Genomic DNA, 15256 nt, shown 5'->3' with positions numbered 1-15256 from the left:
TGTCCATCAACAGAAAAATAGATAAAGAAGATGTGGCAAATATGTAATGGAATACTTGGCCATGAAAAGGGATGAAATTCTGCCATTTGCAATAACATGGAGGGACTGGAAGAGTATTATGTTTAGTGAAATAAGACAAAAACCGTATCACATGTATATGGAATCTGAAAAATACAGTAAACTTGTGAATATATGTTTAAAAAAAAAAACAGACTTGGTCTATAGAGAATAAACTAGTTTCTAGCTGGGAAACAGAAGGGGGAGGGGCAGTTTAGAAGTAGAGAGTTAAGAGGTACAAACTGCTATGTATGAAATAAGCCACGAGGATATATTGTATAGAACAGGGATTATAAGTAATTTTATAATTAAATGGAGAATAACCTTCAAAATGTGAATTCAAATTCAAAATGTGAATTGCTGTGTCACATTTTATATTGTATATCAACTGTACCTCGAATTATTTAAAAAAAAAAATGCATCGCGGACTTCCCTAGTGGCCCAGTGGTTAAGAATCCACCTTGAAGTCAGGTAGGTTGATTCCTCCAGTTCCATTCTTCTTTCTCAAGATCGCTTTGGCTATTCGAGGTTTTTTGTATTTCCATACAAATTGTGAAATTATTTGTTCTAGCTCTGTGAAGAATACTGTTGGTAGCCTGATAGGGATTGCGTTGAATCTATAAATTGCTTTGGGTAGTATACTCATTTTCACTATATTGATTCTTCCAATCCATGAACATGGTATATTTCTCCATCTATTAGTGTCCTCTTTGATTTCTTTCACCAGTGTTTTATAGTTTTCTATATATAGGTCTTTAGTTTCTTTAGGTAGATATATTCCTAAGTATTTTATTCTTTCCGTTGCAATGGTGAATGGAATTGTTTCCTTAATTTCTCTTTCTGTTTTCTCATTATTAGTGTATAGGAATGCAAGGGATTTCTGTGTGTTGATTTTATATCCTGCAACTTTACTATAGTCATTGATTATTTCTAGTAATTTTCTGGTGGAATCTTTAGGGTTTTCTATGTAGAGGCTCTACTACAAAGCCACAGTTATCAAGACAGTATGGTACTGGCACAAAGACAGAAATATTGATCAATGGAATAAAATAGAAAGCCCAGAGATAAATCCACGCACATATGGACACCTTATCTTTGACAAGGGAGGCAAGAATATACAATGGATTAAAGACAATCTCTTTAACAAGTGGTGCTGGGAAATCTGGTCAACCACTTGTAAAAGAATGAAACTGGACCACTTTCTAACACCATACACAAAAATAAACTCAAAATGGATTAAAGATCTAAACGTAAGACCAGAAACTATAAAACTCCTAGAGGAGAACATAGGCAAAACACTCTCCGACATACATCACAGCAGGATCCTCTATGACCCACCTCCCAGAATATTGGAAATAAAAGCAAAAATAAACAAATGGGACCTAATTAACCTTAAAAGTTTCTGCACATCAAAGGAAACTATTAGCAAGGTGAAAAGACAGCCTTCAGAATGGGAGAAAATAATAGCAAATGAAGCAACCGACAAACAACTTATCTCAAAAATATACAAGCAACTCCTACAGCTCAACTCCAGAAAAATAAACGACCCAATCAAAAAATGGGCCAAAGAACTAAATAGACATTTCTCCAAAGAAGACATACAGATGGCTAACAAACACATGAAAAGATGCTCAACATCACTCATTATCAGAGAAATGCAAATCAAAACCACTATGAGGTACCATTTCACACCAGTCAGAATGGCTGCGATCCAAAAGTCTACAAATAATAAATGCTGGAGAGGGTGTGGAAAAAAGGAACCCTCTTACACTGTTGGTGGGAATGCAAACTAGTACAGCCACTATGGAGAACAGTGTGGAGATTCCTTGAAAAACTGGAAATAGAACTGCCTTATGATCCAGCAATCCCACTGCTGGGCATACACACTGAGGAAACCAGAAGGGAAAGAGACACGTGTACCCCAATGTTCATCGCAGCACTGTTTATAATAGCCAGGACATGGAAGCCACCTAGATGTCCATCAGCAGATGAATGGATAAGAAAGCTGTGGTACATATACACAATGGAGTATTACTCAGCCATTAAAAAGAATACATTTGAATCAGTTCTAATGAGGTGGATGAAACTGGAGCCTATTATACAGAGTGAAGTAAGCCAGAAGGAAAAACATAAATACAGTATACTAACGCATATATATGGAATTTAGAAAGATGGTAACAATAACTGTATACGAGACAGCAAAAGAGACACTGATGTATAGAACAGTCTTATGGACTCTGTGGGAGAGGGAGAGGGTGGGAAGATTTGGGAGAATGGCAATGAAACATGTAAAATATCATGTAGGAAACGAGTTGCCAGTCCAGGTTCGATGCACGATGCTGGATGCTTGGGGCTGGTGCACTGGGACGGCTGAGAGGGATGGTATGGGGAGGGAGGAGGGAGGAGGGTTCAGGATGGGGAACACATGTATACCTGTGGCGGATTCATTTTTATATTTGGCAAAACTAATACAATTATGTAAAGTTTAAAAATAAAATTAGAAAAAAAAAAAAGAATCCACCTTGAAACTTGGGGAACACAGGTTCAATCCCTGGTCAGAGAACTAAGATCCCTCAGGCCACTGAGCAACTAAGCCTGAGCACAACTGGAGGATTCATGTACCACAACAAAAGATCTCACATGCTGCAACTAAGACCCTACACAGCCAAACAAAAAAAAAAAGGCCTCAGGAGGAAGCAGGAGACACAAAGGGAGGAAAAGTCAGTCTGTCGGCATGGGGCATAGGGTAAGACAGTCTGGGCAAGAAAGATGAGTAAACGTTGCAAATGTCATGTCCTTCCCTTTTCTTGGAAGCCATTAGCTTTCTGGGCCTCTTCTGTTTCCAGCTGAGGTAGAGTAGAAGTGAGATTCAGGAAATAACTATTCAGATTAGGGAGAGGCCTAGGTAAACAATTCCCTGGTGGCTCAGACGGTAAAGCGTCTGTCTACAATGCAGGAGTCCTGGGTTTGATCCCTGGGTTGGGAAGATTCCCTGGAGAAGGAAATGGCAACCCACTCCAGTACTCTTGCCTAGAAAATCCCATGGACAGAGGAGCCTAGTGTCCATAGGGTCGCAAAGAATTGGACACGACTGAGCGACTTCACTTTCACTTAGGTAAACAATGAGCTTCCCTTGTGGCTCAGCTGGTAAAGAATCCACCTGCAATACAGGAGACCTGGGTTCGATCCTTGGGTTGGGAAGATCTGGAGAAGGGAAAGGCTACCCACTCCAGTATTCTGGCCTGGAGAATTGCATGGTCTGTATAGTCCATAGGGTGGCAAAAAGTTGGACACGACTGAGTGACTTTCACTTCACATATGAGTCACCATGCTTACTGATCTTCACCCATGCAGAATTAAGCATAAAATAGTCCTTAATACTAACAATCTGGTGATCTAGAAAGAACAAGCTGGTTCTTTCACTCTACTGCATTTTCAACTTCTCTGACCCTATAGGAAAACTTCCTGTGGAGTCCACATATGCTGAACCCTGAGTATTTTAGATGCTTCTTTGAGTCACCCAGAGGAGGAAGAAAGCTTCAGCCAGTGTGGAACCCGAAGTCTCTTTAGGGCAAGGCCCGAGGGCCTTCCTGTTAGCCAGCAAAAAGAGAGCAGGTCTGGGGTCCCCAAGGGATAATAGCAAGACCGCTACTGATTACTTAGGTCCCAGCCATGCTGGTCTAGGGGGCTGGTGAAGTTACTCTGATGGGAGACCAGTGTGATAGGGATTGGCAACTGAAAACAGCACCCAAGATTTTTAGGACAGTGGAAGTATTCTGTATGATACTGTAAAGTTTTATGACATACATTTGGTATGATAGAATTGTGCAAATGCAAAGAACTGAACCCTAATGTAAACTATGGACGTAGGTAATAATACATAACGTTTTAAATAATATAACTATCAAATGTAGCTAAGGTACCATACCAGTAGAAGATGTTAAAAATAGGGAAACTTGGGGGCTGGGGAAGAGGGAATATTTGGAAATTCTGTAGTTCTTGCTCAATTTTTCTACTAAAATAAACTTTTTTTTACTCAATTTCTTGAGCCATTTTATTTTATTTTACTGACCACGTTATGTGACGTGCAGGATCTTAGTTCCCCAACTAGGAATTGAACCCGTGCTCTCTTCAGTGGAAGTCTGGAGTTCTAACCACTGGACAGCCAGAGAATTCCCCAAAATAAACTTAATTAAAACAACAAAAAAACCCATCACTCAAGGAGTGATAGCTAATGGGAACTGATGAGGAACAGGTAGCAGATGAGGACAGGAGCATAGGTAGGGAGTCTGATTGGAGGGACCAGACTTTGTCTTCCTCTATCATTGCTCTCCTCAGTCCTGGAGACAAATGAACCACCACTCTCCATCCCCTACACATTTACACATTTTCTCTCCCCTGTCATTCCCAAGACACCAGAGTTGGAAAGGCAAGCAATTTCAAGGAACAGTAATTGTCATATTGAGGATGACCTGATTGTAGTACTGGAGGTCCAGTCACAGATGGGGAACTCAAGCCAGAAATGGGAGAATTTGGCAGGATCCAAAGATCTAACAGCTGTACAGAAGAAGTAGATTCTTGAGGTTCCCTGTGGACTTAGGGTCCAAGAATTTCAGGCAACAGTGTTGGATATCTCTACATCTGGTTCTCCCAGTTTTAGGAATGTGTCCCTGTAGCTCCCCGACTTCTCTTATTCTAGGATTGATTTCTTCTCACTTATTAGGGGGCCCTCCTGGGACTGAGAGGAGTAAATAAGATAGGAGGGGGGACCTGGGATCCCTTCATTGATCGGTTCCCTTTAGCTGTGTGCCATGGTGGGTTATGGAACCAGAGAGAAACCTTGATGCCATGATCACACGTGGGCTTTGTACCAGTTTTAGGAGGCACCATATGCCATCATTCCTTATTGTTCAGACTGCAGTTTCTCTCCTAGACCCCTGGATGAGAAATGAAGCCCAATTCCTTATATTTTTATATTGACTTAGAAAGGGATATTAAGGTAACACACGTTTAATTAAGGAACTACACTGGAATTAATGTAAAAACTAAGAAGTTGCTCTTATTTGGTCTGACTTGCTGGTGGATTCTATTGTTCTATTTCTCTACCTATTAAGTCCATTGAATAAGAAGTATTTTGGGGCAAACTTACAGTTACCAAAAGGGAAACTGTAAGGTAGGAGTGGATAAATTAGGAGTTTAGGATTAACAGATACACGCTACTCTATGTTAAAATAGATAAACAAGTACCTACTGTATAGCAGAGAGAACTGTATTCAATATCTTGTAATAATCTATAATGGAATCTGAAAAATATATGTATAATTCAGATATATATATCTGAATCACTTTGCTATACACCTGAAACTAACACAACATTGTAAATCAACTATACTTCAAATAGAAAATAAAAAATAAAAGAACTATTTTGGTGTCTCCTATCCAGAAATCACTGGCATCTCTGCCTTTCACCTCCCTCTTCCCCAGAAGACACAGAGGAAATTTTCCTGATCTAAGTTTAGGTCTAGAGAAGTCCTAAGGTGAGAGGGATATGGGGCAGTATTCACAGAGGGAGAAACCTGATTTCAGCTTCAGGGCAAAGGTAAGGGCAAAGCCTGAACTAAGAAGAGGCAGATAAATATTTGTGAAGGTTGTGTCCTTCACTGTTTTCTGTGAGGTCAACTGAGGTTTTCAGAGGGGTCAACTGTTTTCACTGAGATAAAGAGGTCAGATCTAGAAAACGATCATTCAGATCAAGAGAGGCACGGAGGCAAAGGACGTGTTCAGATCATCTCATTCCTCTGGCTTCTTTTTTTTCCAAGAGCAGGTAAGTATTTCCTACAGCCCATAAGTTCTGACGTCCAGGGCGACTGAAGTTTCCAAGGGCTGAGACACTTCCGATGTCTGACCAGTCCTGGAGTCTCTTCATCCCAAGCCTTTGCCCACTTTCCAGTCTGAGCACTGCTTCTTTCCAGCAGGGCTGTTCTGCTGTCCCACCATGATGCGGGCTGTGCTGCTCCTTTGCTGTGTCTTGATGTCCCCAGTGGCTGCCTTCCCAAGAAATGCCCAGGAAGGGGTCCTGACCTTCCAGCCATCTATCTCAGAAACTGGGCATCCTTTGAACCTGCTCTCCAACCAGATCCTTCTACCAGACCCTAAAACTTGCCAAGATCTCTTGCATGTGGCCCCCTCCTTAGCCCCTCTGCCTGAGTACCTATCCAACTTAGCTCTGGAGGTGGTCTTGGAAGAGATTGGTTGCACAACTGAGGCTCACATTCTGCAGCTCCAGCTTGTTAAGATAGGAGGAAAGGACACCACTGAAACCCTCATCCGTGAGAGCAAAAAGCACAATGAAGGAGAAGGGACTGGCCAAGTTAAGGTCATTCTGAAGGATCTGGGCAGATCTCCAGGGGAGCTTAGGTGAGCGCAGCGCTCAGTTACCCTTCCGGAGGCATGTAGGCAGGAAGATAGGTGGGTGCTCTATGAGACAGCAAAAACGATAGCTGAATTTGCTGAGAAGCTCCCTAACACTGAGCTGGTAAAAGAGTTTAAGGCTGCTGCCACTGACGTCACCCAGAAATGCACGGATGAGTCCTGGGAGTATTTGCAAGCAGTAAGCAACCAGCTAGTGAACAGCCCTGAGATGAAAGACTTCACAATGCCTATGCAAGATCAGCTGTACTTTATCAAGCGTTCCATGACCATTCTGATGCACATTGTAGTGGAATTCATAAAGACGCAAGTCCAGAATATTTTCGGATAAGGAAGGCCTCCAAGGCACCCTATTTCCTTTCTCAAATGTCTCTGATAGGATCATGTACGAGGACTGGGCACAACAGGTAGTTAGAAATGTTGAGACAGCTTAGGGCAGAAGCATCTATTCATGTGATCCCAATGCTAAAAGCCATGTGACCAGAGTCAGTTTTGCCCCCTCTCTTAATAAGTCCTAGTCTCTATTTTTTCCCCCAATTTCTCTTTGTCAGGTACTGGGGATGTATTACGTACTAGACATGAAGGATATTGTAATCTTTCCCCATTTATCTACCCTTTACTTTCTAATTCCCAACTGGATGCTGTAACTTGTTTGTGTTCATTTTTAAACTGAAGAGCGAAATTAAATGTTGCTTCTAGATCAGAATCACAGTTATTTGATCTCTTTTAACTCTGTGTCTCCACAGCTTTTTTTTGGTGTTGCATCACACGGGATCTTGTTTTCCTGACTTAACCACTGGACCACCAGGGAATTCCCTCCATAGCTTCTTTTGTGAGCTGGAGGTAGAATGTGGCAGGACCCACAGGAAGTGCCAATGCATTTTGAGACTGAGTATGTAACAGAGGGACAAGGTTTGAGCAGTCAATACAAATGGGCAAATATTTGTAGAGGGCATGTCCCTTGCTGATTGTTGGGAAAAGCAACCAACTTTCCTCCTCATGGGATGGAGAACTGGGCAGAGTGAGTTTAGACCTACCAGAGTGGTTTCACTTCTTGGTGACTGGATTGTGCGGTAGTTTGGGGCCCTATACCTTCATGGAATGAGCCCACATAAAGCAGAAAAAGCCCCTGGTAATCTGGATGGGGAGACCAGAAAGAGCAACTGAGTCCCATTCTCTACTCCCTGGCCCCAAACTGAAAAGGAAGGGAGGCTGTGAATTGATGGGCAAGATGTCTTCCAACTGAACCCTGGGCTCCTTCGGACCACAGCCTAGAGGAAACAGTGTGAATGCTGTCTTCCACTCTAGTGTGGTCTGATCTGGCTAAGCACCACTGAGACCCATCGTGACCTGCTCCTTGAGTGCCTCCTGCTCTACCCTGTGGTTCTCACTTCATGTAGAGCCCAGAAAAGACCCTGGTATCTTTTCCCCCATCTCTGGGGATCCAGCCACCCTCTGGAGACTCCTAGTTCTGCCAGGCTCTACTCCCAAAGTCCCTGCCTGACCTTACCCCTTTTGTCCTCTGCCAAGAATGTCCTTGGAGCAAGCTGATCACCAGGCTGATCCCTAGCCCCTGCAGTTTCACCTTTATAACCTGGATGACATGAAAGCCAAGTAAGTTTTTTTCCAACCAAAAACAAGGTGCCAGATGGACAGTAGCTCAGGGAGAGGCCTCCCAGAGAGTGCTCTGGTCTCTGTACTGCAGTTGTTAGGCAGGGTTCAGCCTTATCCAGGAGAGAAAGATGTGCCTTCTCTACTCTAGAAAGTTAATAAGAGCAAGAGCAGCATATGTACAATGTAGTCCAGCTGTCACCAGGAGTGGGAATCTACAAAGTCAAACATAGCTTTGTACTCTGCTGCTCAGAACTACAACAGACCCGAAGAGTGAGGCTGAGATGGGGCCATAGACCTGGGGCCATAGATCATGCCCAGGTTGTTGGGGGACCAGGGGCTATTGGTGAGCTCTGTGCTTAAATCTGCAGTGAAATCTGGGATTCAGTAGCTGATCTAGTATTACTATGAAAAAGAGACAAATACCCCTCTATTAGAGACTAGGGAGGAGGGCTTGGGAGGCAGCACAGATGTGAATCACCCAGAAGTGACAAACGACAATTAAGGCCTCAGAGGACAAGACTCCTGAAGAAGTGATCTCAACTCCTACTCATTTGGGGCCTTATTCATGGGCCATGACTTAGATACTTTTCCTAGTAACCTTATGCTTTACATAAATACAGAGGTTATGCACAGAAGGAATTAAACTGAATTTAAAATTGTCACTGACTCCCTTATCCTAATCCTCAGGTATGGAATGGAATGAGTCAACTATGATTATGTCAGTCTATCAGTATTCGTGCTAAGTAAAGAGAATCCTCTTACCTTAAACAAACAAAAAGTTTTTCCTTTCATCATAAAATCATATGACTCTGTAAGACATATACATGTTTGCTTTATTACTTCAGACTCTGGGTATTGCAATAAATTGAGATTTCCCAACGATCAGATGGCCCCAGGAGCAAGAATGCTGCCAGGCTGGCAAGTCTTTCATCAATGTGCTAATCCACACATTGAAAATCAGAGGTGACATAAATCTTACCAGTCCTTGTTGAAATTTCAGATAGTTGGGACCAGGATGATCTGTCTGATTAAGGTAGGGAAGAGGAACCGAGGGGTATATTAAAATGCAGTCTTAGGGGTTTTATGAATTCTTCCACAATTTTCAGACCACTGCTATCCAACAGAAATTTGAGGGAAGATGGAAATATTCTCTATCTGTGCTGTCTAATATGGTGGACACAAGCCCGATGCGTCTACTGGGTGCTTGAAATGTGGGTGGTATAACTGAGAAACTGAATTTTCTTTCCATGTTTTAAATTCTTATTCATAGTTTTTATTCTTGGTATTACATGATAATGTCTCTAAGTGTTATAAACTGAACCATTTATAACAAAATTTATAGATTGAAGTCCTAACCCAAAATGTGACTGTATTTGCTCAGAGGGTCTTTAAGGAGAGGGCAGAGGGCCATTAACCATTAAGGTTAAATGAGATTATAAGAGTGGGACTGTAACCCAATGGGACTGGTGTCATAAGAAGTGGAAGAGACACCAAAAATGCATATACATAGAGGAAAGGCCATGTGTGGGACAGCAAGACAGCAGCCATCTGCAAGCCAAGGAGAGAGGTTTCAGAATTAACCAAATCTGCCAACATCTTGACCTTGGACTTTTAGCCTCCAGGTCATGAGAAAGAGAAATAAATTCCTTTTGTTTAAATCATCCCGTCTATGGTATTTTGTTATGGTGGCCCTGGAACACTCATATATTAAGTATGGGTCTTTTTTCACCTATTTTCTGGTATCCTGTGAGTCTGCTCAATTTGAAAAAAAAATGTCCTCTTCATTATAAAAAAGGAACTTAAAACTAAAGAAAATAATTTTCTTGCTTCCTCTTTTTTTAGTTTACTTTTTTTTTTTTAAGCCACGCTACGCAGCTTGTGGGATTTTAATTTCCTGACCAGCAATTGAACCTGAGCCCATGGCAGTGAAAGTACCCAGTCTTAACCATTGGACTACCAAGAAATTCCCAGTTTAGGTTTTTTTTTTTTTTTTGTGGTAAAAAAAAAAAAAAAAAAACCACATATCATAAAATTTGCCATCTTAACCATTTCTAAGTGAACAGTTCAATAGCTGGCCTGTAACTATGAACTGTGTTCACATTGCTGTGCGTTCCATCTCCAGAACTTTCTCATCTTGCAAAACTGCAAATCTACCCATTAAACATTAACTCCCCATTTCCTCCTCCCTTCAGCCCCCAACCACCACCCTTATATAGAAACCATCCAAAGTTTCTATAACTTTGACTCCTCTAGATCTCTTCCTGGTCATTGCTGTTTGTCATCTCTGATTGAGATTCCTGTGGCAGCTGTCCTGCTTGTTTTCCTCTCTTCTATCTCCCCTTCTCCTAAGTCCATCTTTCACACTCCCTCTTGAGTGATCTGGGCTTCCCAAGTGGCTCAGTGGTAAAGAATCTTCCTGCAATGCTGGAGCCCCAGGGTTCAATCCCTGGGTCGAGAATATACCTGGAGAAGGGAATGGCAACCCACTCCAATATTCTCGCCTGGGAAATCCTGTGGACAGAGGAGCCGGGTGGGTTAAAGTCCAGAGGGTGACAAAGAGGTGGACATGACTGAGTACCCTTGCACATTTATCTTTCTAAAACATAGGTTTGATCCTTTCACTTTCCTGTCCAGAGCACTTGATAGTTCCCCCACTGCTTTTAAGACAGAGTCCAGAGCCTCTGAGTGTGTCTGGTCTTTAACCTTGGCAGCCTTAGGACCATGCCACCCACATACCTACTTTATATTGGAGTTATCTTCATCTTGGACTACTTTTCATTCTTCAAAAGCAGGCTTTTTCTCTAAATGCTTTGTCATGTCCTCTACCTGCCCTCCAGATTAAACTTCTGCCTTCAAGACTCAGCTCAGGGACTTCCCTGGTGGTTCATTGGTAAAGAATGCACCTGCCAAGGCAGGAGACTCAAGAGATGTGGGTTCGATCCCTGAGTTGGGAAGATCCCCTGGAGTAGGAACTAGCAACCCACTCCAGTATTTTTGCTTGGAAAATCCCATGGACGGAGCAGCCTGGGGTCCATGGGGTCCTGGGGTCCATGGACCCCTACAGTCCATGGGGTCACAAAGAGTTGGATGCAACTGAGCACACAGACCTCAAGGTTCATCAATGTTACAAATTTCCTACTTTTTATCCCATTGTACATATGTACCACACTTTGTTCACCTGTTTGTGACAGACTTTTAGATTGAGTGAAATAGTCTTTCACTGTGGTTTTGATTAGCATTTTCCTAATGATTAATAATGTTGAACATATTTAATGTGCTTACTGGCCATTTGTATGTCTTTTCTGGAGAAATGTCTATTCAAGTCCCTTCCCCTTTTTTTTGGCCGCACCACTCATCTTGCAGGACCTTAGTTCCTCCACCAGAGATCCAACCACTGGACCTCCAAAGAATTCTCCTTTGCACATTATTTTTTTTTAATGCTGGAAGCAATCTTATGGTGTGATATGTGTGTGCTCCGTCATGTCCGACTCTTTGTGATTGCATGTACTGCAGCCTTCCAGGCTCCTCCATCCATGGCATTTTTCAGGCAAGAATATTGGAGTGGGTTGCCATTTCCTGTTCCAGGGGATCTTCCTGACACAGGGATCGAAACTGCATCTCCTGTGTCCCTGTATTGGCAGGCAGATTCTTTACCACCGAACCACTTGGGAATCCTCACTTTGCACATTTTTAAATTGAATTATTCGTTGTTAAGTTGTAGGAGATCTTTATATATTCTGAATATTAACCCCTCATCAGCTATATGATATGCGAATAGTTTCTCCCATCCTGTGGGTTACTTTTTCACTCTGTTGTTAGTGTCTTTGGATGCACAAAAGTTTTAAAAGTTTATTACTTTTAAGTTGTTATGAAGTCTAATTTATCTATTTTTCTTTTTTTACCTGTGCTTTTAGTGTCACACCCAAGAAATCATTACCAAATATGATGTCATGAAGATTTTTTTTCCAATGTTTTCTTCTAAGAATTGTGCGGTTTTAGTTATGTTTAAGTCTTTAATCCATTCTTTTTTAAAATATTTTTATTTCTTTAGGCTGGGCCAGATTTTAGTTGCAGCACACTGACTGGATCTTCAATCTTCCTTGTAGCATGCAAGGGCTTTAGATGCAGGATGTGGGACCAGGGATCAAACCCAGACACCCTTTGTTGGGAGCGCAGAGTCTTAGCCTCTGGACCACCAGGGAAGTTCCTTTAAACCATCCTGAGTTAATTTTTGTATATAATATAAGGGAAGGGTCAAACTTCATTCTTTTGCATGTGAATATTCAGTTGTCTCAGCACCATATATCTCATTCAATGCTTTCAATGCACTTGTAAAAAATTATTTAACTACATAAGCAAAGATTTACTTCTGGGTTCTCTGTTCTATTCCATTAGTCTATATCTCTATTTCTATGCCTATACCATACCGGTTTTTGTGTGTTTTTGCAAGTTTTGTTCCTAGTTTATTTTTTAAACTGAAACTTTCTTTTGTTTTTCTCATTGATTTTTATAAGTTTCCAATATGCTAAGCAAAGTCTCTCATTCAGTTATCTGTTAGGGCTAACCTAGAATTATTTTCAAGAAATGCTTTCACTTGCCCAAGCATATTCTCTTAGGAGGCAAGCCGTGTTGAGTCGTGTATCCTAGTTGGTATCTTCATTTTTAAGAAGAGGATTATTCTCTACCTGCAGCTCAGCTGCTTATGAAAGCACACAAATGTGACTTTGATTGGCCTGGAAGAATGGCTCCTGTGTGGTACCTGTCATTATGTAGTACCACACTGTTTTGAGTACTATAGCTTTTTAAAAATTTTCAGGAACCACTTCATTTTTATTTTACTGACTTCTTTTTGATCACCAAATTTGCTTTCTTCTTTGTAGTGATGTAGCTTTGTAATACGGAGAGGGCAATGGCACCCCACTCTAGTACTCTTGCCTGGAAAATCCCATGGATGGAGGAGCCTGGTGGGCTGCAGTCCATGGGGTCGAGAAGAGTCAGACACAACTGAACGACTTCACTTTCACTTTTCACTTTCATGCCTTGGAGAAGGAAATGGCAACCTGATCCAGTGTTCTTGCCTGGAGAATCCCAGGGATGGGGGAGCCTGGTGGGTTGCCGTCTACGGGGTCGCAGAGTCGGACACGACTGAAGCGACTTAGCAGCAGCAGCAGCAGCTTTGTAATAAGTTCTGAAATCAGGAAACAAGTTCTCCAAGTTTATTTTCTTTTTCAAGATTGTTTTGGCTATTCAATGTCTCTTGAAATTCCATGTGAATATTAGGATGGTTTCTCTACTTTACAAAAAACATCACTAGGATTTTGGTAGAGATTGCATCAGATTTGTTAGTCTCTTTGGGTAGTATTGATATCTTAACAGTATTAAGTCTTCCAGTCCATGGGTGTGATAGCTTTCTGTTTATTTATGCCTATTTAATTTCTGTCAGCAATGTTTTGTAGTTTTCAGTGTATAAGTTTTTTTTTTTTTTGCCTCCTTTGTTTACTCCTAATTATTTTATTCTTTTTGATGATGTTGTAAAAAAAAGTTTGGTGTAAAAAAATTGTTTTCTCTCTTAATTTCATTTTTCCATGTTTTTCATTGTTAGGGTATAGAAATGCAACTAATTTGAGGTGTTGATTTTGTATCCTGTAATTTTGCTTAATTTGCTTATTAATTCTAATAAGTTTGTGTGTGTGTGTGGTGCAACTATTTAGGGTTTTCTACATATATGATCATGTCTTCTGCAAACAGATAATTTTGCTTTTTTCTTTCCAATTTGGATGTCTTGTTTTCTTTTCCTTGCGTAATTGCACTGGATAGAATATCTGACACTATGTTGAGTAAAAATGGCATAAACAAACATCTTTGTCTGTTCCTGATCTTAGAGGAAAAACTTTCAGTCTTTTTACCATTGAATATGATGTTAGCTGTGGGTTTTTCATATATAGCCTTTGTTATTGAGCAAGCTTTTTCCTATTTATATTTTATTGATGTAAGACGCTTCTCTACATCAATTGATATGATCATGTCATTTTTCTCCTTCATTCTGTTAATGTAGTGAATTATACTGATTGATTTTCACATATTGACCCACTCTTACATTCTAGAAATAAATCCTGCCTGATAATGTTGTATAACGCTCTTAATATGCTGCCAAATTCAACATGCTAGTATTTTGCATTCATAGTCTTATGAAATATGTTTTCTGTAGTTTTCGCTCCTTGTAGGGTCTTTGTCTAGCTCAGATATCAGGGTAATACTGGTGACCTAGAATTAGTTTGAAATGTCTCTCCTCTTTGATATACTGAAAGAGTCTGAAAAGGAGTGGTGTTAATTCTTCTTCAAATGTTTAGCAGGAAAAAAAGGAATGAAAAAGAAAACCCGCAAATGTTTGGTAGAATTCACCTATAAAGCCATTTTGTCTGGGGCTTTTCCATATTAGGAAAATTTTGGTTACTGAGTCAATCTCCCTACTAATTAAAGGTATATTCAAATTTTCTATTACTTCATGATTCAGTCGTGGTACATTGTGTGTTTCTAGCAACTTATCCATTTTCTCTAGATTATACAATTCATTAGCATATACTTATTCATGCATCCACATATGCTAAGTCTGACTCTGCAACACTATGGACTGTAGCCCTCCAGGCTCCTGTCTATGGGATTCTCCAGGCAAGAATACTGGAGTGGGTTGCCATGCCTTACTCCAGTGAACCTACCTGACCCAGGGATCAAACCCAAGTCTCTTGCATCTCCTGCATTGACACCTGGGTTCTCTACCACTAGCGCTACCTGGGAAGCCCACACCTATTCATGATATTCTCTTAAAGTCCTTTTTGTTTCTGTAAAACAAGTATTAATATCCCCATTTTTGTTTCTTCTTTTTATTGAGATGTAATTGACATATTAGTTGCAGATGTACAACATAATGATTTGATATTTGTATATATTGCAAAGCAATCACCACAATAAATCTATTTAACATCCATCACCAAGTATAGTTATGACTTTTTTCTTGTGATGAGAATTTTTAAGGTCTATTCTTTTAGCAACTTTCAAATATACAATACAGTATTATTAACTATACTCACCATGTTGTACATCACATCCCTAGGACTTTTCTAACTGGAAGTTTGTGCCTTTTGACTTCCTCTACCCA

At 40.8% G+C, this 15256-nt stretch overlaps 1 protein-coding gene across 1 annotated transcript; it reads left to right on the top strand.

The window, feature by feature from the left end:
• The first annotated feature begins 6052 nt into the window (after positions 1-6052).
• LOC102278261 (apolipoprotein F) lies at positions 6053-6817 on the top strand. The gene is given in 1 exon segment (XM_005903435.3): positions 6053-6817. A coding segment is annotated over 1 exon segment (765 nt).
• Positions 6818-15256: the final 8439 nt, after the last annotated feature.

The sequence above is a fragment of the Bos mutus genome, chromosome 5 (assembly GCF_027580195.1).
Source record: "Bos mutus isolate GX-2022 chromosome 5, NWIPB_WYAK_1.1, whole genome shotgun sequence".
Lineage (NCBI taxonomy): Eukaryota > Metazoa > Chordata > Mammalia > Artiodactyla > Bovidae > Bos > Bos mutus.
The sequence above is the reverse complement of the archived record's forward strand: the minus strand, read 5'-3'. Positions and strand labels throughout refer to the sequence as shown.